The sequence below is a fragment of the Triturus cristatus genome, chromosome 10 (genome assembly GCF_964204655.1).
Source record: "Triturus cristatus chromosome 10, aTriCri1.1, whole genome shotgun sequence".
Taxonomy (NCBI): domain Eukaryota; kingdom Metazoa; phylum Chordata; class Amphibia; order Caudata; family Salamandridae; genus Triturus; species Triturus cristatus.
In genome coordinates this window covers 1,145,262,600-1,145,289,857 of record NC_140593.1, presented here as the reverse complement: position 1 = coordinate 1,145,289,857, position 27,258 = coordinate 1,145,262,600, and the positions used below count along the sequence as shown (strand labels likewise).

The 27,258-nt window shown below is 42.5% G+C and overlaps 1 protein-coding gene across 2 annotated transcripts in view; it reads left to right on the top strand.

The window, feature by feature from the left end:
• The first annotated feature begins 397 nt into the window (after positions 1 to 397).
• The window catches only part of EARS2 (glutamyl-tRNA synthetase 2, mitochondrial), a 69,441-nt gene continuing 42,580 nt past the window's right edge, over positions 398 to 27,258 (top strand). Inside the window, exons 1-3 of one of the 2 annotated variants that reach the window (XM_085629505.1) lie at positions 506 to 639; positions 9,062 to 9,230; positions 22,367 to 22,522. In XM_085629505.1, the coding sequence (XP_085485631.1) occupies positions 22,507 to 22,522 (16 nt within the window). In that variant the 5' untranslated portion in view covers positions 506 to 639; positions 9,062 to 9,230; positions 22,367 to 22,506. Of the gene's footprint in view, positions 640 to 9,061; positions 9,231 to 22,366; positions 22,523 to 27,258 lie in introns of both variants that reach the window. The other variant, XM_085629503.1, reaches the window with a different exon arrangement.

The window sequence follows — 27,258 nt, the reverse complement described above, 5'->3', positions numbered from 1 at the left end:
AACAAACAGATACCCAGGAAGCAAACATTTAGTATCCCTCATAAACCTTGCCCATGGGTGATATCAGACATAAAAGCAACTCTGATAATTACTCTCAGGAAGGAACAGAGTTTTACTCGAAATTTGTCCTTTTTCAGGAAATTCCGAGGACCAGAGCGTTCTCAATAATAAATAAGCAAGAACAGCACTATGAATGCCTACGAATGCTGCCGAACAGATCAAACACAGCGGGCTGGCACTCCACTAAGAGGATTGCGACTTCTTCCTACAGCCTGCTGGCATTTATAAAAGTGAAGTTAGCACTCTAGTTCTTTGCTCGTCCTCTGACCATTGTATAACGTAGCGGAGCAACTGCTGCTCCTTTAAGAGGGCGGAGACATATGTAGCGCTTATTTCTGATTGGCCAGTTGTTGTCCACTCCCGGAAGTCACAATCTCTCGCATGTCTGTAGTGCAGGTTCTGGGTGACCCGACCTGGTGCGTTTGTAAGGAAAGTGCGGGGCTATGGGACCTCTGTCTTACGACCTTCGTCGGTTGCTGAGAGCGGTTGTATGTAGAGGACATGTGATACGGGGGTATGCAGCGGGTCCAGTGGCTGCCAACAACGCTGTGAGAGTACGCTTCGCTCCCAGCCCCACAGGTATGGAAGGGCTTTTACAGCGAGCGGAACAAAGACCGGGAGAGGAGGGCAGGTTATGGGGATAGTGGCATAGCCGGGGGCCGGACGTGTGGACGAGGAAGGTTGGAATGGACTGGTGCCCCATCTGTATATGTCCTACCTCTTGATCCCTCCTACCGGTGACTGCCAGCAAAAACAGGCTTGCACTCTCAGCCTAAGAAGAGTGTTTGCTGTTCCTGTTTACATTCCACATTCTCCTGACTCTTCCATGCCCTAACAGTATTTGCTTTAACCAGGATGGTGCGTTTCTCTAGTTTTTTCTTGCACCATATTACTCCTGTGTTGTGGGTAGTGTGAAACGAGTTGCCTCTATGTAGCTGTATGAGTTTGGGATGTGGCTGGGCCACGATTGACAGCTGCTAAGTTCAGGTCGAGCATCATCTGAATTTCTCACTTTGCCTGTCAATGGATCATAAAGGTGTTCGGGATATATTCCCATCCAATCCTTAACCTCTCTGCATAGTGCACAGAATAATGGTCACATGTACCAGTTGGAATTGTGATTATATCATAAGCAAATGTGTGCGAAGGATGTGCAGTGCTAAAGCGAAAGAAAATGCAGTGCTTACATGTGAGTGGGTGTGTTGTGTGTCTGTGAAGTGAAGGAGATGCAAGGAAGTACTTGCAAGAGAGACAAAAAAATGCTGACGAGGAGAGAGAAGAGATGTGAGATAAGCCGATTGCGTGTTTCAGAAACATATGAGGAGAAAAAAGAGTGTGTTTAACATTAACAGAGAGGCTGGCTGCAGAAGAGTGGTGTGAAGAGAACAGAAGTGGTTGAGACACTCCGAACACCACTGCCCCTTTCACAAACTAGTAATGCTTAATTCACAGTCAGCTTAAAGAGTTTAAATTACTGTGTGTATATATATATATCACATCACACTTGTTTACAATCTTAATGAGTAGGTGCCTGTTGCGATTTTTTTTTATCTGTCACCCCTTCAGCGCACCCTCAAAAAATCATATCTAGAGACGCCACTGATAGGGTGCCTTGATATACTGAAAGTTCAGGTCGGAGTTTGCTGTTTAGGTTTGGGGAGGCTTTGCTGCAGCTAAAACAGCCTGCAGGAACTGAAGCTGTACCATCAAGATGAGGATAACGTTTCAAAAGCAAAATAAAGATAACATTAGTGCCAGGTGTTGTTTTGGTGGGCTTTGCTTCTCTGACTAAACAAAAAACAAATATCGCCAGACTTAAAAAAAAGCAGATTTTCAGGACAATTCACCTCAAACAAATCTTAGGCAAAGTAAATTAAATTTGGGCAAGTGTGCAAACTACTCAATGTGTAAAGTTTTGACACAGTCACTCAAGTTTGTGGACGAACGTAGAAGCTGAGCCCATTAGCATTGTCGTTTATGCTGCAAACTTTGTGTGAAAAATGTGATTGTCGGTCACCTGCCAAGCTATTTTCCAAGCTTGTTTGTTTGGAACTATTGGTGCTTTCTAGGACATTTCCTCTGTATGATTCTTGGTGCTTTGCATTGCTAGCTTTGTGGAGACACAGGGGAACATTTACTAATCTTTCACGTAACGCAGTACTGCAAAAAAAGTTGCTGTGTTGCGTGAAAGGGAGAGAGCGAGCAGACATGCTTCATCATATTTACAAATATATAGAGCATTTCTGCTCTCTCCTTACGCTGGAGCACTGTGTGCTGCCTTGCACCAACACAGGCACCCTTGCATGCTGGTGCAAGGGTGCCTACGTTAGAGGCAAGATTATTTTTGTGCAGGAAGGGGCACCTTCCTGCACAAAACCAAACCCTTGAGGCATCGTCTTCTTTCTATGTTTGCTGCAAAATGCAGCACAGGTGTAAAGAAGAAATAGCGGGGAGAAATAAAGATATTTCTCCTTATTACTCCTCACTTGGGAAGGCATAGCATTTTTGACACAGTCCCAGGATTACAAGTCTTTGTAAATTTAGGAATGCGCCAAAATCCATGAGTGGATTCATGGGAATGCCCATGTTCCATCCATGGAAGGCCTCCTAAGTTTAAGTAATTTATCATATGCAGCTGCCTTGCGTTACATTTATTTACAAGGCCACTCTAATTAGGCCTTCCATGGCTTTGTAAATATTACTTAAACTTTTGTGTTGTCCTTGCATGACACAAGGAAATCGCAAAGGCTTCATAAATTTGGGCTTACCAAAGCAAAAATTCAGCCACCTTGTACCACCTCAATTGTAAATAACATAGAGCAGAAATTTCAATTTCTCGATAAAGGGTGTTATGTTTTGAATTAAACTTCTTACAGTGCTGCGATAACTAGACAAAATTAGTGTTTATGTGAAGAACGAACCCTAAGAATTAATGATGTGAATGCTATTATAAGGCAAATAAATTGGCTGCTGTCTTTTTAAAATGCACTAGTTTTATCCGCAGAGAGAATGCTTGAAACCATATTGTTTCATAAAAGGGTGACAAATGCAAGACTTCAGCGTTTTATTACAAAATCGTATTAAACCAGAAGCTGGACACATTCCAGAACCTGGACACATTTTAACATTCATCGCCCCAAAGACACCATCAGAATTTATATTCCTGATAAGCAGTCCGTGATAAATGAACACCTGCTTCTTTTGTTTTCTTCATCTCAGGATTACTTTCTTTGCTTTTGCCCCAAATCATAACATAAATGTCTGTAGTAATCATGCATGCGATATATGTTCCATTTGAAACTTTTGCGGTGTATTTATTTATATTTATTTATTAAGGAGTTTTATATAGCGCTGGCCAGACCCGAGGATATCTGAGTGCTTTACAACAGATTTAAAGCAGAAAACACATTTAAAAAGGCAAAGGTAAACGTAAAAGTTCGAAAGACTCAGTGTGCTGTGCGTCATTGAGGTAGGGCGGTCCTGAGATAGCATCGATGAGTGCACAATGTCTTGGGCTAAACCTCCTTCCTGGAAGAGGGAACGAGGAGGGTGGTAGGGGAGTGGGGATGAGGTAGGTAGTGGCGGAACATTGCCAAGGGGTTGTAAAGTGCAGGAAGAGGTAGGTTGTGGAGGAACATTGTCAGGTGACTGCAGACTTCAGGCTTGTGCGTTTCAGTGGCGATTCTCGGTTCGGGAAAGCATGGTTGAGGTAGAGGTCTTTTAGAAGTGTTTTGAATTTTATATAGTAAGGTATAGTCCTGATATTGACTGGGATGGAGTTCCAGATTTTGGGTGCATTTCCAGCGAAGGATCGTGCAGCGGTTTTTTGTTTGCGTGTTTTCATAGGGATGAGTAAGAGGATATTGGAGCTCGTGAGGTTTCTTGTCTGGCCGGCTTTCTTGAGTTTGGAGGCCAGGTATTCCGGTTTCCCTGTGTGCAGGGCTTTGTGCATGAGGCAAGCAGTTCTTAAGCTGGCACGCATTTCGACTGGGAGCCATTTTAGTTCTCGGAGTGCGGGAGATAAGTGGTCATATTTCTTAACTCCGGTGACCATTCTGGCAGCTGCATTAACTTGCTCACATGTTTATTTCCAGCATTTTATGCTTCTTCAGTAACTCATATTTTCACAGGTTCCCCATTGATCTTTCTGAAACACGCATAATGCACAATAAACTCCTAAACCATTTGCTCATAGACTTCTAAAGAATGCTTCTTGTGCCTTGTTTGCTTTCTCTCAGACCCTTCATAGCCTCTTTTCTTGCTACATGCCTGCCTCTGTGTGTGCATCAACAACAGGATGATGGATGCAATGCGTGAAGTAATCTCGGCCACTGGCAATTGCCCGGGGTCACATCCCAATCCATTGTTTTTGCCCACCATGCCACCTCAGTTTGGACCCAGCCATGTACAAATCAGCCTTGACCTTGCTCCTCATGGGAACAGTCCATCCCGAATTGCTAAACCAGGTCCTCTCTGAGCCGGAGTACAAGCAACATAGGATTGGTTTCGCCCTCATAAGGCCTTATCAGCCAGGTATAGCTTGATTTCAGTGGCACAGTGAGGATGGGACACACGTCTGGGCATACCCGTCGCACTTAGGACAGCAACTGCAGCAACAAACTGAGGTGGCATGGTGGGCGAAAAACAATGGATTAGGATGCAGCCCTAAGCGAATGGCTGAGATTAATTCAAACATTTCATCCATCACCTCATTGTTTTTGCATTTGATGCCTCTGTGTGTGGACAAACCTCAAACAGACTTTTTTTTTAACCCGTACCTAATGAGATAGGAGAACATTTCTTGGGTTGGCTGCCCTCAGAAAATTGTGCTCAGTTCTTTTGGCCATTCACAGCTGGCTATGGAAATTAAGTACATCATAAAATGAATTCACTGGAAACACACATTTAAAAACGAAATTATGGTTTCTGCTTAAATGCAGAATTCAATTCTAATGTACTAGTTATGGTTACCAAGGCACACAGTACACACCTTACATAGCAATTTGTCATTTGTGCAGAAACAAACGAAATGGCTATCAAGAGAACAACATGGTGGGTTGCGCAAGTTGTGTGTATGTGCGAGCGTGTGTGACATATATAAAAAAGATCCTCCTTCCGTTATGTTGGGGTCGCCAGCATGCTCCCAATCATCGACGGCGCGTAAATAATTCAAAGAAACACCTCTTCCACGTAAATGAAGAGATTGACACTCCAGCAGTACATTTTCACACAACTTGTGTTTATTCGTTGAGGTTATTTACGCATTTCAGCATAAGCTTTGGTAATGATACTGGTGCCATTTAAAAAAATTTAATTTAAAGCTCTTCAAATCGATTATTGGTATAAACAACCATATATATATATATATATATATATATATATATATATATATATATATAGCTATATAGAAGTATGTGTGTGTGTGTGTATGTATATGTGTGTGTGTGTATATATATATATATATATATATATATATATATATATATATATATATATTCGAAATAGGGGTCTCTGGTTGCCAGAGGTAGGTACCTTTGTCCAAATAGGGACCCTTGCCTCTAGTCAGGGTAAGGGGAATACACACTTTAGATAACCTCTGCTCATCCCCTGGGTAGCTTGGCACGAGCAGACGCGCCTATCCCAATGGCAATGTGTAAAGTATTTGTACTCAAAACACACAGTAATACAGTGATAACACCACAAATGGACACCTAACCAGTTTAGAAACAGAAAGTATCTTTATCTAAACTCAACAAGACCAAAACTACAAAAATCCAACATACAGGTATTACTAAAATTACTTTAAAAAGGTTTGAAGCAACTGGATCCATAGAAAACTATGGATGTGTGATTTCTCTCAAAGTCAAAGTTGCTGCCCTTTCCTACGGGGTAGGGTCACTACCTGCAGACTCTCACACAGCGAAAGAATCGCTTTGCCACATTAATCCAGTCAAGCATTGAAGTATTCAATCTCAATTTTTTTTTCAAAGAGTTCTTTTATCACAGTTGTGAATAAATTCTGCATTTTAAGGTTTTGTAGGTATTTAGTTTATAACCACAAATTATTTGTGTCCTGTGGTAAATAAAATATCACGCTGTCATAATTTTTCAGATATCAATAAGATCATGCATAAAGCAAGAGGCTGAGTCTGTGGTATCAGATTCATAAAGGGCTTTATTCCAATAACTCGAGTCAAAGGGAGAATATCTCCATCACCAAAAAAGGATCTGGACGGGGCTGAAAAGTATTCTCAATATTCTCAAAACATTATTCACAGAGTACAGTATATATACATTTCTCAATTGTACGTAAGCAAGAGAGCAAGAGAGAATGAGATAAGAGCATGTGGGCGTGTAAGTAGGCGTGAAGGTGGGCGTCCATGTGGGCGTCCACTTGATGATAATGGGTAAATTGTCATGTGTGGGTGGATACCTGGAGATGATTTCGCAATGTCAGCAGAAATACTTGGCAGAGATGCGCGTGCAGCAGCATGACGTGTGATAGACGTGCAACTAGAGGGTGAAAGGGACTTGACATTTAGCTCTACATGTGGAGACAAAAGTCTGGGGTTATGTCAACCTAATCCCAAATCATATCTAATATCCTATGTTTAAAGAACTGTGTTATCCACAAGGGAAGGGCTCTCGGACAGAATCTATTCTATACTGACTGTGTGTGCGTGTACAAGCGTCTAAGTGTCTACACTAAATGCGAGGGGGTAGGAATATTCCATGGTAACAGGGCTATGAATTACTTGCATAAAGACAGAGAAGCCGGGCCTTTTGCTTGGTAACTGGAAGAATGTTTACTTAAACTACTAGGCAGGAATGCATCGGCTGAGGGGGAAGCAGATAATTCGAAGGTGAAATACAGTTCTTGGCAGGCAGGCAAAACTGGCCGAGGCAGGCACCGTTAGCCGCACAGGGAGTAGGACAAAGTTCATGGATACAGATGCGAGCTCAAGCTGAAGCTGTCAGAGGCAGAGAGCAGGGAAAGGCTTTGAGGACAGAATCGGGCCTACTTGCCTGAACTGTAAAAATGGAGTAACTTAGCCATAAAAAGTCGGTGGCCTTTCATACTTAGGAATCGAATATCCAGCCCATTCATGGCGGATCTGACAGAGGACATGTTGACGATGGACGCACATGTATTTGCGTCTTCATAACTGGAACTGGAGGGAAACATACATGTACTTGTGACATGCACATAGAACCGTTGGGGTCCAAGATAGGGGACATAACTGACCAGGAAAATCCACATTTCCACATTCCCTCCTTGTCCCCTACTTGCCCTTCAAGAGATATCAATCTTCATCAATCCATTGATCTGTTCATATAGCATCATTTGTTCTTCTTTCTTCTTCCGTGATCTTGAATGAAATCTTGGTGGTGGAATACACGATGTGGCACACAGACCACAGATCGCTGGTCCACATTGTAGACATAGACAGCAACTGAATAGTATGAGAAGGCCAATACCTAGGAAGGATAGGACCCTCCATCCAAAGGTAGATAATACACTCCAAAACCAACCGGACCAAGTCCAGGTGCCTGGATTCTGGTGTATCTGGCTTACAATCTTATGAAGGCGAGTTATGGCTTTATATACAGATGGCGAATTTTCTGGTATGAAAAATGCAATGGCTTGATCCGATGACCCTACAAGCTCCGCCCCTATCGGCCAGGATAACGTCAAGGACAAGGCTATTTTGAAGCACAACAATCCGCATAGCAGACTGCTCTTCTGTTAAATTGCCTAAGGCGGAAATAGTTTCGTTCACTACTGCTTCAAGGGTTCTGGTTAATCTACGTATCAGCTTACTATTGGTAACTGTACCTATATAGGGAAAGAAACCTTTATTGAAATCTGTGTATTTTTCCCATGCTGCTTCAGTGTAATCGACAATTGGGAGATCTCTCTGCTGTCTATTGTGTACTAAATGAGTATTTTTATGATAATCAGGAGGAGCTAGGAAAACAGGTGGTAGGAGGAATGCTATGTAACAGGTACCATCCCAATCTAGAGGTAAGCGTATATATGCGGTCTGGCCACATATAAAGTAGGAATGACGAGAAGCTCTAAATGTAGACTTGCCTTGATCACTGAATTTTATTACAGTGGTGCATTTACTATGGCCCATGTGTATGGAGCCATTCTTTCTTATACATAATTCCTCTTTTACTGGGAATACGGACATGGCGGGCAAGATTGGTGTAGCTTCAGATTCAACGTTCAGGATCATGAGGTTAAGTGTAAAATTACCTAATCCATATACTTCATTTCTTAGATCAGTTCCTGTTCTTTTGGGAAGTCCCTCCTTGTTAGGGTAGCAGACTTTAAGCAAAAACTAAATTCAGGTTTCCCCATACCCAGTTGTCTTGATAAACTGCGGAATTCGAATCTAGGGAATTAATCAAACTAAACCATGCTCCACAGGAGCCATTGTGTGTGAACGGATAGAGAATAAAGGGGCAAAACTCCCTTATAGTTCTGATAGGGGGGGAGTCGGCCACAGACCCAGCAGTCTGTAGCATTGCTAGTCTGATGTGAATGGTGCAGCATCTGAATAAAGGTATTGTTGCGTAAGGCAAGTCGATATGATAGCTCATAGGATGGCAGATCACTAAATGTGTGCTTTATGGTGTGCTTTATGGTATCATTAGTGGAGGAGTATAAGAGTGAGGCAATAGGAGGAAAAATAGCATGTAGTATTAAGCTGATACATATTATCGTGATGCTCTTAAGATATTGAAAAATTACAGTCACTATACATCTATTTGCTTCTTATCTAGCTCTCTTATTTTTGCTTTGTTATTGTCCAAGATCTTATGCGAGCCAGAATACATGTTCAACCGCTTCACCACCTAGTGGACTTAATTGATCAAACGGGTTCTGACTTTTTGAATCAAGGTTTAGCTTTGTGGAAACTTCTGGGCATTCTCCTCTAGAAAATGTTGTTCAAAATCCAAGTTCAAAGTTTTTTTTTTTCCTTTGTAAAAGAGTGGTGAAGGTGCACTTTGACTTTAACGGCCGTCCCCGTGGTCCAGAGCACTGACTTTGGCGCCTGTCATCCAGGAGCGATGGAGTATTCTTTGACCTGGGTGTTGTCAGGGAAGGCGGCAGCAACCTGCGAACAACAAGAGAGTAGTGCAGACATCAAGGAAGCCAGGTAATCTGTCAGCATGTTACTGTCAACATAAGTAATCTTTTAGGCATTGTAGTGCCCACATATTTTGGTGGTCTACCAAAGACCACTTCATAGGGAGATAAGCCTGTTCTAGAATGAGCTACCATTCGCATGTAAAAGAGGGCAACCGGCAGGGCTACCATCCAGTCTATACCTTTGTCTGCGCAAAATTTTAATGTCTGATTATGTCTTTCTACAAGGCCTGCTGCTTCAGGATGTCGCACACAATGGAATTTCCAGGTATACCCTAAAAGAAGGGACACCTGCTTCATTAGTACCAGGACATATTTGTAACCTCTACATCTGTTTATTTGGATATAATCCATTTGGAGCACTTCAAAAGGGTGGTCAGGTGGATGGAATCCACCTTGTTCCATCGGAATGCCTTTACCTGCATTGAATTGGCAACAGATCATACATGTTCTGACCTTTTGTTTCGCTGCTGCACGCAGGTGCTTGTTGAACCATATATTCTGTAAGCTATCTATCATTGCTTTCTCTCCTAAGTGTGCAGGACTATGTGCGGTATTTATAATCACTTGTACCATGGTATCAGGAAGAAACCATGTGGATTTGCCCTTTGTCATCCAACCTTGATCAGTCAGTACCCCTCCTTGTTCCGACCATTTCTTTAATTCGTCCATAGTAGCATGTGTCTGTATGTCTTGTACATCCTTGGAAGGATCCCTAACTGTCATGGCTTTGGACAGTGATAGTATCTGTGATTTTGTCATGTCTAGTGGGGTCTGAGCTGTCTGTTTAGCAGTTTGGTCTGCCAGATCATTGCCTTGGGAAATGGTATCTGTGGCTCTAGTATGTGCTTTACATTTTAGGATAGCTATGGCTGTTGGTAAATGTATTGCTTCCAGTAGGGCTTGAATAAGGGGGCCATGCTGTATCTTGGCCCCATGAGAGGTCAAGAAACCTCTTTCTCGCCAGAAAATCGGTATAAATGTTTACTCTCAGGTGCTTAGCTCTTATGCACGCTTGTGTCAGGGCGATGAGCTCTGCTGCTTGTGCTGACAATATGTCTATTCTTTTAGTCTCTATTATTACAGTATCAGTAGTCACTGCATATGCTGCCACTAATTCTCCCGCCCCTGTCCTCATGCATGAGCCGTCAACATATAGTGTTAGCTCGGGGTCTGGGAGTGCAACATCTGTCAAGTCTTGTCTTGGTTTAGTCACGGTATGTATTACTTCAACACAGTTGTGTGGTGAAACGCTTTCTGTACTGGAGGGCAAAAGGGTAGCAGGATTCAGTATGTTGCATCGTCTGATCTCTATGTGTGGTTGAAATAACGTTGGCTCATAATCCGTCAGTCTAGCTACAGTCAGGTGTTGTGTTTGTGTCCGGTTCAAGAGAACCTCTACTGCGTGTGGTACTTGTACTGTCAGAGGGTGGCCCAGCACTATCGAGTCACTTTGTCTTATGGCTAAGGCCGTTGCTGCAACTGATTTTAGGCACGCAGGCAAAGCCTGTGCTACTGGGTCTAATGTACTAGAAAGATAAGCACAGGGCTCGTGTTTTCCTGCATGATCTTGTGTTAGGACAGATAGTGCTGTTCCATCCCGTTCTGTCACAAAAACATAAACGATTTGTTGTAATCAGGGTTTGCTAAAACTGGTGCTTGACATAAAGCTCTCTTTAATTCTTCAAATGCCACAGTGTGTTCTTGTGTCCAAGGGAGGACTTTAGTAGAAGCTGTATTAGGGGCTTGGACTAATTCCCCTGAAAGATCACAATAAAACATGAGAAAAAGGGGAAAACACCATACCTATTTCCTTGGCTTAATTTCTAAGGGGGCTAATTTCTAAGGGGCTTAATTTCTTAAGGGGCTAGCGGGAAGCGAACCTCCTCAGGGGCCAGCAGAAAGCCAATATTCTCCTCCTTCCCCCCCTTTTTGACAGGAGGAAATCTGAAACAGATTTCACTGCTGTCAAACACTATCAAACCCTGTGTCTTGTCAACACTATTAATCCCTGTGTGTAGCTACTGGGCGTAAGCAAAATTATAGGAGATACACAGCGTATGTGAAACGGCGAGAAATCCTTCAAATTAATGTACAAACCTCATTGTGTTAGCTCATAAGCTGGCCAAATGACATCTCATATGCAAATGTCCCTATTACATGAACCTACACCAACCTGAAGTCAATATTAATGCTAGGAGGCCCTAATAGGAATGCTAAATTACCTAAATATTCGGAAAACCAAGTTTAAGAACAGTTGTTAATGTTGATAATTACTAATTTATCTGCTAAAGAAATCAGTCAATGTGCAATAATTTCCACCTATACAATAAATAGCCTAATTCAAAAACAAGTCAACTTTTGGGGCCACCACTCACAAGAATGAGCTTACTAAAGCAAACTTTAAAAAGGAAATCCTGTCAGATATTTTCTCATTACCCTAAATACCGAGCCTTATTTGTCACTCTGTGGTGGCAGTCCTTATTTAAAACAGGCCTTTCAAGAGTTAAAATGCGAGTGCACAGATCATAACTGTTCCTTAATGTCCAATCTGGAAACATATGACCGAGGCTGCCTGTCTATAAGAGAAAGGCAGTTATGTGAAAAATATTTTAGTCTTGCAGAGCCTTTTTCTTTTGTTTCATTCATCTCCAACACCAATTAGACATACACTGATAACGTGTTGTCTGCTATTTTGACAGCATGATAATGGTAATATCATGTCTGTGAAATTTAGTAATTGTGCCAAGCCATCAGTATACCGGGCACAGAAAGCATAGATAATTACACTAACATATATAAATGAGCAGCGATGCGTAATTACAGTACCTACAGCTCAGATGCGAACATTCTGGCCTGCTTAATTTGTCAGGCTTATAATCAATAACTTATTTACCTGCCCTATACAACCCCATCTGGCAGTGGGTCATCCCAATGATGACCGCGTCAAGTCTGACACACAGGATCAGCAACAATAATCAAAAAATGACGAACACACGAACCTGTCTCTTTTTTTTTTTTTTTTTTTTTTTTTATAAAAATGAGCTATGCATCTTTGTACACAATGTACCCTCATGTCCTAGTCGAAGATGCATCCCACATCTTTCCTCACAGACCCGTAACCACTGGATCATTTATCCAATGCAACTGGTGGCAGCTTGTGGCCACAATTCAAAAATGTCTGAATTTGAAAATCGTTTTTATATAGGCACATAGCCCTTAAAATTCCAAGCAAGAGCAACATTTTACTTTCTGACCAGAAGCAATATAACAATTGCTAAAAAATAAAACAAATCTTCTCCATAGACATTTCCTCGGGGCACTTGTTTTGCACAGAATAGAACAAGGGAATCTTTCTCGACTTACATTTCTCAGCTGCCCTGTCTTATCAGAGAAGTTAAAAATAGCCCCTCAGCGCGGCCTGAGCCTGGGCTGCCAGCCATCTTTTTTTTGTTTTTCCTACTCCTGGCCCCAAGGCTCTCCAGCTGCAGGCATTACACAGATGCGATGTCAGAGAAGCCTTCTAAGCAGTGCCCTGTTCTGCTCCTCTCATCGGCCCCCACCTACACTGGCTACAAGGTCAGAATCTGTCTCCGATTTCTGTATCACATTCTGCTCTACACGGCCCCCACCTTCTCCTCACTCTGAAGCTGTCAAAGACAAAAAGACTACTCAATTCCATAAAAACTGCAATAATTCGCTCAATTGAAAAATTATTTTTACATACAATTTGCACTCAGGGGGTCATAATCTTACCGACTTGACCCAGCACATTGGCTCACTGGACCATCAAGAACACAAACCTGTATTCATGAAAAATTTGCAAATTCGAAATACCCTCAATTCTTTTTCCAAGCTAAACTTGTCACTAATTATTTTTCGTTAACACTTTGTACATTAGGGGTGTCATCAAATCACAGGAGTTGCTCCTTCTCTAGCTGCACCCCTCTCAATTTCCTATTGACAACGTAGTCAAATGTTGGACCATGTAAACACCAGCTATGCGCTGTTCATTTGGTGGGGGCTCAAGAACCTTTGGGCTACTATGTAATTAATATATGTATTATAACTGGTCTTTTTACTGGGGCCACTCTTGCTAGGTCCTCTGAAAGGACGGGATAAATACCAGCAACGTCAGTATTTCTTTTTCTGTCAGCCTGCGCTCATTTTACCAGCTCAAATTCCTCCTGTAACATCTCATCCTTGGCTTTTCCAGACACCAGTCCACTTCTCTCTGCTTCGTGAAACACTTACTCTGTCCTTCTATGTCACTCCGTGCGCCAAAAACTCAATGGCATCCTTCCAAGCTGGTCTACATTTCCTCTTTCATAAGAGTGTTTCGTTGTCTGTCTACTTGTTCTGCTTTTACTCAGATACCTTCCTCAACTAACACGTTTTCTCGGGCTTTGTCTGAATCCTCCCTACTTTTCTCTTCTTTTCTGAGCGCTTACTCTGTGCGTCTATGCTATTCTTTACGCCATAATTCAACAGCGTCTTTCTGTGACTGTCTAGCTTTCCTCTTCCACAACTCTTCTTCGACTTTCATGATACATTCTGCATCCCAGGTCCCAGCTACGGGCCATCTCTGACTTTCTGGTAACTCTTTGGTGTAGTCCACCCATAGATCAAGGAATAATATGGCGTCTAAGCCATGCTTGTGATAAATAAAGTGCCCTGGAGTGTCCCTAGGAGGAATAGGAACTGCTTCTTCAAGCACCCCTTTTCTAGTAGTAATCTGTCTTAACTTCGAAAAGAGCGGCATATTGACAACTGATCTGATACTTAATCTTGAACACACTTAATACAAAAAGCACAACAATGAACAATCATTCATACCACAATATGCAGGACATTTTAACACATTAAACATTAAACATTAAACATTTTAACCTTTAAAAATGACCAACAATGATGACAGTCTGCATAACTAATCACCAAGCAGAATTCTTGACAATAACTAGATACTTCGGAATACTTGATATACTGCTAAACAGTACATATACACTGCTAAACAGTGCAGACCGGATTTGTGTACCCAAATCCGTCTTGACCGGCACAACCTATGTGCGCGTCAACACGCCTCCCCGGCGATGGTACTCACCGAGTAGCTCCTTGAAACGGAAGGCCTCAGAGAATGGACTGGACTCGACGACTGCGGACATCGGACCCTCTGGACATCGGGACTTTGAAAACCTGGTGGGCCTCTGTATACCTCGGACGCAGCTCTCTCGCAGGTGGGCTCTGGGTAGACAATCTGCGTTCCTCACCGCCTCGTATGGATGCCTGGTCACAGTCTGTCCCCTTCGGTGGCCTGAGGGAGTTGGCGGGAAAACCCGCGACGTGCACGCTTGAAGTCCATCACGGCTATGGAAGGGGGCAAAACTGGACCTTCATCTCCGGCGTGTGGGGAAAGAGATTAAACTGTTCGGGCGCCATTCTGTGGTAAATAAAATATCACGCTGTCATAATTTTTCAGATATCAATAAGATCATGCATAAAGCAAGAGGCTGAGTCTGTGGTATCAGATTCATAAAGGGCTTTATTCCAATAACTCGAGTCAAAGGGAGAATATCTCCATCACCAAAAAAGGATCTGGACGGGGCTGAAAAGTATTCTCAATATTCTCAAAACATTATTCACAGAGTACAGTATATATACATTTCTCAATTGTACGTAAGCAAGAGAGCAAGAGAGAATGAGATAAGAGCATGTGGGCGTGTAAGTAGGCGTGAAGGTGGGCGTCCATGTGGGCGTCCACTTGATGATAATGGGTAAATTGTCATGTGTGGGTGGATACCTGGAGATGATTTCGCAATGTCAGCAGAAATACTTGGCAGAGATGCGCGTGCAGCAGCATGACGTGTGATAGACGTGCAACTAGAGGGTGAAAGGGACTTGACATTTAGCTCTACATGTGGAGACAAAAGTCTGGGGTTATGTCAACCTAATCCCAAATCATATCTAATATCCTATGTTTAAAGAACTGTGTTATCCACAAGGGAAGGGCTCTCGGACAGAATCTATTCTATACTGACTGTGTGTGCGTGTACAAGCGTCTAAGTGTCTACACTAAATGCGAGGGGGTAGGAATATTCCATGGTAACAGGGCTATGAATTACTTGCATAAAGACAGAGAAGCCGGGCCTTTTGCTTGGTAACTGGAAGAATGTTTACTTAAACTACTAGGCAGGAATGCATCGGCTGAGGGGGAAGCAGATAATTCGAAGGTGAAATACAGTTCTTGGCAGGCAGGCAAAACTGGCCGAGGCAGGCACCGTTAGCCGCACAGGGAGTAGGACAAAGTTCATGGATACAGATGCGAGCTCAAGCTGAAGCTGTCAGAGGCAGAGAGCAGGGAAAGGCTTTGAGGACAGAATCGGGCCTACTTGCCTGAACTGTAAAAATGGAGTAACTTAGCCATAAAAAGTCGGTGGCCTTTCATACTTAGGAATCGAATATCCAGCCCATTCATGGCGGATCTGACAGAGGACATGTTGACGGTGGACGCACATGTATTTGCGTCTTCATAACTGGAACTGGAGGGAAACATACATGTACTTGTGACATGCACATAGAACCGTTGGGGTCCAAGATAGGGGACATAACTGACCAGGAAAATCCACATTTCCACAGTCCAAACATTTTGTTAATCCATCACAGAGTATATATTTCCCCTATGCATTTCAGGACCAGCCCTTCATCTGTGGTCTTCCCTGAAACAAAGTAAACAAAATAGATCCAACTCAATCCAACAACAACTGAATGCGAAATGTCAGTTCATTAATACTGCAGTACAATGATAAAAGTGGTGCTCAGTGGTTTTTACGCCTATTCAATAAATTCATTCAAGGTGCTTAGTGATGTCGGAGGAAAAATAAAACTGTGAAAATAGATGTGGGTATCGTTTTAAGAACTGAAGTTATATCATCCGGACCGTGTTAATTTTGCTCAGCGTGAAACGGGTGTGACATGTGACAAAGACCGTGCCGATAACGGACAAGGCAGATTGTGCTTGGGAAAATCAAAGTAAACATATGTGGTAAAATGAATGCATAAATCGATAACGCCGATATATCTTCAAGAGCATGTGTAAACCCCTGGTGTCACGATTAAAGTACACATCGAAGACGTGCCGATGGTGTAGTACCTGTGAGATTTCATGTGAATTCGTCTTGATTTCCTCGATATCCGTTACGGGTGGTTATCGCAGTGGTGTGCCTAGGCTACATCAGCCTACGAGTTTAAATCCCGGGTCTGTACGGTTCTCTTCCGGCATGGCGTGGGCGTGACGCCCAGTTTTGGAGTGCATGTGACGACTCAAAAACGTGTGTTACCCGATTTACGGGTTATTTTTATATCAAATATCTGAATTGCATCAAATATTACTGTCCATGACTCGCGGACGCGGTACGTCGTGGTTTTCTAAACGTAACCTATAACCTGGCTGTCTGAGAGAATGCACCTCCCCAGCCCCTGTCACGCCAAAACCAGACAGTCAATACACGAATAGGCAGAGGCACACAGAATGGTTAAACAAGAAAATGCCTACTTTCTAAAAGTGGCATTTTCAAGCACACAATTTAAAACCCATCTTTACTAAAATATGTGTTATTAAATTCTGAGTTCAGAGAGCCTAAACTTTATTTCTCCATCATGTTCCATGGGAAGTTATATTTATAAGATATTATAAATAAACTCCCATGCTATCCTATGGGGCAAGATAGCCTTTCAATAGTGAAAAGCGAAATTGGCAGTATTTCACTATCAGGACATGTCACACACACCAGTACATGTCCTACTTTTCACATACACTGCACCCTGCCCAAGGGGGTACCTTGGGCCTACCATAGGTGTTCCTTACATGTAGAAAAAGCAAAGGTTAGGGCCTGGCAAGTGGGTGCACTTGGCAAGTCGACATGGCAGTTAACAACTGTTCACAGACACTACTAAAGTGGCAGGTCTGAGTTACCTTTTCATAGCTACTGATGTGGGTGGCACAGTCAGTGCTGCAGGCCCACTAGTAGCATTTGATTCACAGGCCCTGGTACACTTCGGTGCACTGTACTAGGGACTTGCCAGTAAATCATCAAATATGCCAATCAGGGAGAACCAATTGTAACAACAATTTCCACAGAGAGTATATGCACTTAAGCACTGATTAGCATTGGTAAAGTGCTCAGAGTCCTATAGCCAACAACCACAGGTCAGGAAAAAATAGGAGGAAGAGGCAAAAACTTTGCGGATAGCCATGAAAAAAGGGCCAAGGCCAACGTGTGTGTGTGTGTGTGTGTGTATATATGTGTATATATATATATATATGTGTGTGTATATATATATATATATATATATACACACATACATTCCCTCGTTGTCCTCGAGCATTCCTTGCCCCTCCAAAGCGAGAGTTGCGTCGTCTATTGGTCTCCTCGAGATGTCGCATAAATATTTCAAATGAACGATGACGACGCCTTGTGCGGTTTTAACTTTTATTTTCTGGCGTTACCAAACGCGTTTAGACTGTCAAGCAGTCTTGCTCACTGGTAAAGAAGTTTAAAATGCGGTCATTTTTTAAAGTGCATAACGTGCAATGATACAACTACAGACGTGACTGACATGGAAAACAGACTCGTAGTTTCTGTCATGGCAGTTACATTAGATTTCTTTTCAGACTTTTGTATCCACAGTTCAAAACAATTTCTATTGTGCATTGAAAAATCATGTTATTTTGCATTAATCATGTTTAGCAATTTGCATCACGTTGCATATTATTAATTCGATCGCTGCTAATGCGCTCTTTATTCAAGCTCAAGTGAGCTTTATTGACACCATCCTTTAGGCATCAACCATTATCGTATTCCAGCTCCAGTGAGCCTGTAATTATTAACTTACGCACAATAATGCAACTTTACTAAACTAGATATTCTGCATGAAACTCTTATCAAGCCCAAGTGGGCTCAATTCGCACCACAAATAACTGTTATCAAAATATATGACCATTTTCTGTGTGATAATTACATCGAGTCTGTTCATGCTTATATTCCTTTGTAAAACAACAATAAAAATAAAAATCTAATCGTGGGCGACGCTTTACTGTAATGTACTTATAAATGTGTGTGCAAGTCCTCTTCTATATTCAGGCCTCCTGGTTGTTTTGAATTGAGCTCTATAATGTAGCGAGACTCTAGTCTCCTCAGCTTCTTCACCCTATTTCCTCCTCTTACATTCATTGTTACAGAGTCAATTACATAGTACGTCAGACCTCTAATGTCTTTGTTGTGGACTTTCTCAAAATGCCGGGCCACTGGGTAAGATCTATCCCCATTCTTTATCGTCCTTAAATGCTGTAAGACACGCTTGTGGACTTTAAGGATCGTGCTCCCCACGTAGCGCAGGCCACAAGGGCACTGCAGTACGTAGATTGCATAATCGGTTTTACATGTGTATTTGCCCTTGATCTTTCTCATCATATTTGTTAGGCCTAATCTATACTGATCCGTGTTAATTCCATGTACGCATGCCTTGCATTTTAGGCATTTGATAAATCCTCGCTTTTTGTTCAGCCATGTTGTTTTAGCTTGCCGCTTCTTAAGGGTACTGCTTACTAATGCCTGTTTGACGGACCTGACCTTACGAAAAGTGATCTGTGGTCTCTTCGTAACCTGTTTTCTTAGCAGTGGATCATTTTTTATTATGTGCCAATGTTTGTTAAGAATTCTTCTCAATTCATCATGCTGTTTGCTAAATGTAGTAATAAATCTACATTGATTTTCATTACACTTGCCAATTTTCTTGCTAGCATCAAATAATATCTCCTCTCTTTTCTTCCTTGATGCTTTGCTGATCCCATTGTCAATCCAATCATCTGGATAGCCTCTGCTTCTGAATCTCTTCGTTAAAGTATCTAGCTCTTTCTCACTTTCCTCTGGCACACTACAATTTCGCCTGACTCTCAAACTCTCTCCATACGGAATGCTTCTTTTCAAATTAACTGGATGAAAGCTCTGAGCCTGCAGCAAAGTGTTGCCAGAGGTAGGCTTTCTGTACAATTTAGTTTCAACTTTCCCATTCTCAATATACACTGTTAAATCAAGGAAATTGACACTCTCACTGCTGATTTCATTCGTGAAGTTGAGATTTAAATCATTCTTCTGTATTTTAGCAATGAATGATTTTACTTCGACTTCCGTGCCTTTCCACACTAGGAATAAGTCATCTATAAACCGACTCCAATGCATAATATGGTTGTCCCATTCCCTGTGGTACTGAACTCGGATCACCTGCTCCTCCCACCAGCCCATATGCAAATTAGCATAGCTGGGGGCGAAGCAGGTGCCCATCGCAGTACCACAGGTCTGGTGAAATAGTTGTCCATCAAACAGGAAGAAATTGCTATTCAGACATTTCTCAACCATTCTGATTATCATCTGGGTATGGGCCCATAATTTAATAGATCTTGTGCCCAAAAAGTGCCCCACTGCTCTCAGGCCATCTGTGTGCCTAATGCTAGTGTAGAGTGTTGACACATCGATGGTTACTAATAAGTAATCATCTTCCCAGGGAAGATCTTAAATTCTCCTAAGGAAATCTCCCGTGTCCTGTATATAGGAGGGAAGTGTTTTAACTAAGGGATTCAGAAACGAGTCTACAAATTTGGATGTATGTTCCAATGCACTGCCCATAGCTGAAATTATTGAGCGGCCGGGAGGGTTCTTTAAGTCCTTATGCACTTTCGGGATTAAGTAAAATATTGGAGTGACTGGTTGATCAATTTTTAAAAACAAGTACTCATCATGATTCAAGAGGGTTTGGTCATACTACTTTTTCAACTCGTCATTGAATTGGCTATTGCTAACCAACATCAGTGTCTCCTCAACTCTTACATAACAGTTCTTATTGTTCAGTTGTTTGTATGCCTCAGTTGGATATTTCTGCTTGTCCCATAAGACAATAATACCCCCTTTGTCCGCATTGCGCACTATGCAATTATCACATTCAGACAATTTCTTGATCAATGCATGATAAGTTCTCTGTTTACTGTTAATTGATTTATTACAATTCTGATATGATTGTTGTCCCAATTTATTTAGTTCATTCATTACCAAGTCATTATAAACATCAGTCACATCTCTCGTTGTCATTGGAGTAAATTTAGAACTCTGTCTGAATCCCGTCGGTGCATCCTGATAAATGTTAATATTTTCTTCTTGAGCGACATCTGCTGCACTTATGATGTTCTCATCACAACTCTCCATTTCCATAGCTCTCATTTCCATCATTAAATTCATGTCACTCACTGCTAAGTTTCCTTCGCAGTTTGCTACTGCCCCCACTGCCTCTGTATGTCTCAGTGATGGATTAGATGAAAAATGCTTTTTTAGCTTTAACATTCTGATGAATTTGAATAAGTCAATGCTCGTTTGCACATAATCCAGATCTGCCTCCGGGCAGAATGAAAGTCCTAATTTAAGGGTTTCCTGTTCTTCATTTGTAAGAATGATGTTTGTCAAATTTACTATTGTTGTCTCTTTATTCTCCTCTATTGCTTGATTCCTTTCTTCCTTGGCTCTACGTCTTCTACAGGCTGCCCCCTTCTGCCTCTTCCACCTCTGCCTCTTCCTCTTGCTATGCTTAAATTCTGTGTTGGTGGCCTTTGACGCAAATTGTATTTTCTTTCCTCGCGTAAAAAATATTACTGATGGTATCGCTCTCTGGGCATTGACCTCCTCGTCAAGATCTGTGTCAACCTCTGAACTTTGGAGGCTGCTTTGTTCTGAGCGAGGTTCCACTCCCACTTTGCTTGCCTTCCCCAACTTTTGCTATCGGATAGTATCAAACTTCCTGGCGAAAGTATAAATCTGTCCTCTGTCATAATCTTGTTTGTCTCGTAAAAACTTCTGGGCTTTTTGTTCTTTTATAGAGACTTCCAGCTTCTTAAGCCTATCTTTCATTTCACTTTTGAATTGTTTGATGGTATCTTGATCCTCTTCCTTGCTTAAGTCGTCAGCTATTTGTTCTATTTCCGCCAGGATTTTCTTTCTATCTATATCAGCGTATTTGATGAGTATTCCTAGCATCCTTCGTGAGGCGTCATTATTGTTGGCAGCCCATTCCCTCAGCATCTCCGGATTTGGTTCCTCATAGCTAGGTGCCACCATTATTCTTAGACCTCTGGGCACACGCTGCACTTCGAGATATCGCTGCAGTGATTTGGACTCCCACCACTTAGATAGCTCTGTGCGTTGGAGCCCACTTGGGCTTGATAGGAGTTTAATGCAGAAAATCTAGTTTAGTAAAGTTGCATAAATGCGCGTAAGTTAATAATTACAGGCTCACTGGAGCTGGAATACGATAATGGTTGATGCCTAAAGGATGGTGTCAATAAAGCTCACTTGAGCTTGAATAAAGAGCGCATTAGCAGCGATCGAATTAATAATATGCAACGTGATGTAAATTGCTAAACATGATTAATGCAAAATAACATGATTTTTCAATGCACATTAGAAATTGTTTTGAACTGTGGATACAAAAGTCTGAAAAGAAATCTAATGTAACTGCCATGACAAACTACGAGTCTGTTTTCCATGTCAGTCACGTTTGTAGTTGTATTATTGCACGTTATGCACTTTAAAAAATGGCCACATTTTAAACTTCTTTACCAGTGAGCAAGACTGCTTGACAGTCAAAACGCGTTTGGTAATGGCAGAAAATAAAAGTTAAAACCGCACAAGGCGTCGTCCTCGTTTATTTGAAATATATATATATATAATTGTAACCATGGAAACTAAACAGCCAAGGTTATAAGAACCCCGAGATGGCAATATAGGAACATATCACACATGAGCACCCATTATGTTTTTTTTTAATTGCATATTTATTTTTTGTGGTAGTGTGGCTTGAAAAAAAACAGTTTTCTCAAAATGAAGCTAACAGTGGCCACTGATTGAAATTAAAATGTTACGGTTGACCTCTTCATCAATAAAGTATTGACAAAACAGTGGACAATATTGCGGGCCATTGGATTTTTGTGATTCTGTGGCTGCACATAATTATGGGTTTACAACATTTGCCACATATTTGCAGGGATCTTGATCATGGCATGCAGCTAATAATCTCCATGTGTGATTTCTGTTTTTTTTTTTTTTTTAGGCTTCCTCCATTTGGGTGGTCTTCGTACAGCTCTCTACAATTACATTTTTGCCAAACAGCAGAGCGGGAGCTTTATCCTTCGACTGGAAGACACAGACCAAAGCCGCCTGGTGCCCGGAGCTGCAGAGGCCATCGAAGATATGCTGGAATGGGCAGGTACTCTAACACTTAGTAACAGGAGCTCAGCGACTGTCTCACCAATACTTTTTTTTCATTTAAAACCAGCAACATTCCAAAACAATTTTAGTTTTGTGTGGTCCAAAAATTTATGGACGATACATAAAATAAATTCTGTTTCCACTGCTCAGTATTGCATCCCCAACAGTTAGGATGATTGCATGTCTATTTGTTAGATTTATTTCTTGCAGGGTTGAGAGCTATTGTGGGGACGCGTGTCAAGATTCCACCCGCTCTACACAGTTTGGGCTGCTCCTGGTGTGCTCCACCCTCTCATGCACCACTCGTGATGCTAAATCCTTGCTATTTACAGTGTTTTGTGAAAGGACTCTACAAATAATTATAAATATATATCTCTACAGCTAGGAGAGCTCAAACACTGCAATACTGCAGAATCGCCAGTGACATGCCTAGTATAGGCCCTGCAGGGACTGTTTGTCGGAGGCAAATAGGACCTGGAATGAAATGTTGCGAGGTGCTTGTTTTAATCTCAAGATCGAACCCCTAAGTAAGGGAATGTTTTGTTGAAGAGCCTATTATAATTTTACACCTCTCTCCTTTAAAGTAAATACGCACTATAAAAAGAACAGCATCTGCTCCTTATTGGACACCTTTTAATGAATCTATTTTTTTTAATTAAAAGTTGTATATAGCGCAATTTCGACTGAAAGATATCAGGTATCAGACCGCTTTACATGAGCACCAGTTTCGTTATAGATTGACACATTCATTTTTGTTAAGCGGCGGGGAGATTAAGTGATTTGCCCAGAATCACAGGATGTTGAGCGTCCCTGCCAAGGCTCGAACCCGGCTCCCCAGCTTCGAGGTCGACTGCTCTACATCCTCTCCCCTAAGGGCAAAATTAGCATGTTGTAGGGCTTGGCCTGTATTTGTGGTGACAATATAGCCTAAAGTTGCACAAAAATGCTGCTGATTTAAATTCAAGCATAAATTGAACTGACCAATGTCAGTAACAAGGCATTTTGATCATGCAGGAGAATTATTTGGGGCTGCTAAGTAGCAGTCTTAATAAGTGTTTAATGATGTTTCATATAGAACCCGACCACAGCGTTCTCTCTTTGTCCAAGCTCTGTAAATATGTGATGTTACTAGTAGCCAAATTACTGCTATGAGCCATTTTGGAACGATGAGATGCAGAGTTCCCTAGCAGAATCCCAACTTGTGGCTTACAGATTTATGTAACAAGTGCACGAGTCCTTAAAGTTACCTTATATATTGTGTTGGAAGGTTCTTTTATAGTTACACATTCCAAGGAAAGAAGCCACTGCTGGTTTTTTTCCATGCCAAAATGATCTGCTACTAGCCAAACGCATAATCTGATATGAACAACGAATACAATTGTACATGTGTCAAAATAAAACGCATTTAAGCTCTACAAATGTAATGTATTTAGCAATTGCTTGGATAAATCAGACCGCTTCGGCTTTGGTTTTCATTGCAGAAATCCGTAATTGAGCTCATTTAAGTACAAGGCATGTTGTAAAAAATGAGAAGAAACATACGCTACAAAAGCTACTACTATTTAACTATTTCGAGACTTTCACAGTTTAGCAGTAAAATTGTTTCGTGATACGTTTTTACCACATAAGTAATGCATTCTGGCCTCATCGCATAACAGATGGCTGGTGGTAATTCCATGGTTAAAAGTGCAGAAACGCTTGTGCTGACATACTTATTGTGCCATATGCCTTTTTTTCTGATAAATGGTAAATTGGTAGGAAAAGCCCAGGGTGAGTGGTAATTTGTGCTCGGCTGTGAATGAGCCTTGAACATGAGTTGAAGAATGAGATTATAATGCACAGTATTGCTGAATGAATTGTAATTCAAACCTGAAGTAAACACACCTCCGAAAATTAGTTTGACATAAGGGGGTTTGGTCCAGATAGAAATGTTTCATGGTGTCAAAACGTTTTTAAGCCGTTTTCAACAAAGCACGTTCAGCATAAATGGGCAGGTTTACTGGATGAAAGTAGGCACTTTTTATTTTTTACTTTGATTTAAAACTCAGTGTAACACTGTTTTCACAGATAAGGTAGTAATTTGTAAAGAGCTTTATGTTTGTTCAGCGCTTATGACGTATCGCACTGACTCCTGAGTGTGAGAAGTTGGCCTGGCATATGCTTATCACTAGTTATAGTGGCCACCTTGCACCAGTCCAATTCGACTCTTATGGTAGATAGGAAGACAACCTTTTAAAGAAAGCTATCCTAGTGGTAGCGGTGGAGAACAGCCTTCAGGCTAAGTCTCAGAGGAATGTAAAGCAGTTTGTTTTACCTTATAATCTCTTGAATTACCAAATGAAAGGACACCACACAGGTATATATGTATTTATTTCTAGACACACTCTAGTGATCTCTTTATGAGATTAGAAGTCAGGAACACATTCAAATATCAACAATTCACAATAAGTTAAGCACAAATATGGCTAGGGCCCTAGGGGCGTACTAGACCATATACTAAAAAAGAGGTTTAGGAAAGTCGACTTGCAGAATGACAAGGCCTAGGGCCTGTAGAATCACTGGGGCTTCACTAATGCAGCAAAAGCAGGTAAGTAACAGACCCACAGGAGACGCATGCAGTGTGAGAACACAGCCGCGGGTTCCCTATTGATTTCAATGGAGCAAGTCGCAGTTTGATTTTTAAAGTTTAAGGGTACTTCGAGGAAGTCTACAATCAAGCCACTTACAAGGTAAGTAATTCGATGGAGGGCCATCACACACTAGAGCACCGGAGTGCACGAGTTACCTCACCCAGGGAAGCCGGGTGCATAGGTGTCTTTTGGTGTTGGGTCGCGTCGCTGTTTTCTATGGAGTCCAAAAAATATTTGCTGCTTGCGAAGACTGGAGAAGTGTCCGGTGGAATCCAAGGCTGGATTCAAGATGCAGATGACCTGAAAATTGAAGGGCCAGTGTTCACAGTCACTTGCCAGTGACCCGGGGCCAGGAAGAGGGATGCCCACGGATGTCGGGTGATTTCAGGTGATCAAGGGTGTTTTGACTCTTCACTCATGAGGTCCAGGAGAGATCGACGATGACCAGCAGCTGGATTCGGAGTGTCCCACAACGTCTGCAGCTGACTGCGGTGTTGGCAACCGGATTGGAGCCAACAAGCCTTGGAAGCAGCAAGTCTCGTGGAAAGTGAATTTAGTCAATGGTGCAGACCAACAAGGTCTGAGGGACTCACCCAGCGAGGGCAGGCCTGGAGCAGCCAGGGGAGCTCTTTTGTTCGATAAAGTCTTCGGGGGACCCACAAGCCAACGGGTAAGGGATTGCGAAGACGCCTCGTGAGGAAATGCTTCACATGAGCCCACGGTCACTCGGGACGGGGTAGGCCTCTGATTTTCGCTGCAAAACCTGCTGGAGGCTTGGGCCACAAGTGGTCCAAAGCACAAGTTCGTAGAACGTCGTGAAGGGGTTGCACTAGACAATAGTGCACGGTACCTGGGTATTGCTGTTCCTCGTCACTCGTGGGGTCGACTCGCCACAGTTTTGCTGGGGACTCACAATGGCCGTCGAGAAGTCAGGAAATCCACTTCCGGGGCTGCAGGGACTTCGGTCTCCAGCGGGAGCGGGAAAGTTTGCGACCGTTGATTCAAGTTTTTGGTGCCTGCCAAGCAGGGGAGTCACTCCTTGACTCCAAGGGAGATTCTTCCGTCTTCCAAAGGTAGTGGAACGTCGAAGGGCCAGGATTCTTCTTTGTAGAGCATTGTCCAGGGTTATCTGATTTGCAATGGCAAAGTTTCCTATCTTATACTGAAGATAGGGGAGGGACTAGCTCTATGACCACTCCTCTGGGAGGGTCAGGGGAGGAGGTGGTTACACCCACTTCCCTTTGTCCAGTTTCGGGCCAGAGCAAGGACAGGTAGCCCCTGAAGCGGTTTGAGCTGGCATATGCACAGAGGAGACTACTGCTCCCCCAGTGCAGGACTTCAAAGCACTCTAGGAGTGCACCCACCCAGCCCCAATACACTAAATCCTGTCTGGAAGGTGGTGACAACTCCCTGTGACAGGATGCCTATTGTTGGGCCCCCTCCACTGCGAGTTTCAGTCAGCAGCAGGAGGGCAGCCCAGTGTCTGTGCTGGTGGCATCTATTTTGTGATGCCAGGGCTCTTTCAGATTTCTACCGTGTTACCACAGTAGGCACATGTCGTCCCCTCTAGAAGGGTGGGATCATGCTCCCACATCATGGACCGATGTGGGGGTATGATTCCAAGTTGTTTGACACCAAACACGACATGTTTTGATGCAGTCATTCCAAAGTTAGCATTTATAATGCATGTAAGAGTATATGGTTTAACCGCATCCACAAACAGCCACAGAGAATAGACTCTGCCAGCTGCAGAGGGGTCCTGGTCATGCAGAGGCACCCCCTCACATTGTAAACCAAGCACCCTGCCCTCAGGATTGATAGGGCCTGCCTTAGGGGTGACTGATAGGTTTATATGTGTGTGTATGGTGAGATATAGGAACCTATACCTCAGTGAGTGCTAACACTACCTCACCCAGGCTGCAGTAGCAGGCCTGTGGTGTCAGATTGAGTCTTCTTCCCAGGGGTGGCATAATACATGCTTCAGCCCCTGGTAGGCCTGTGAAGTGCCTATGCCCTAGGTACCTAAGGTACCATATACTAGGGGCTCATAAGGTACCACAGTATCCAATCACTAGTGCATCTAATATGCACACCAAGTCGTTTA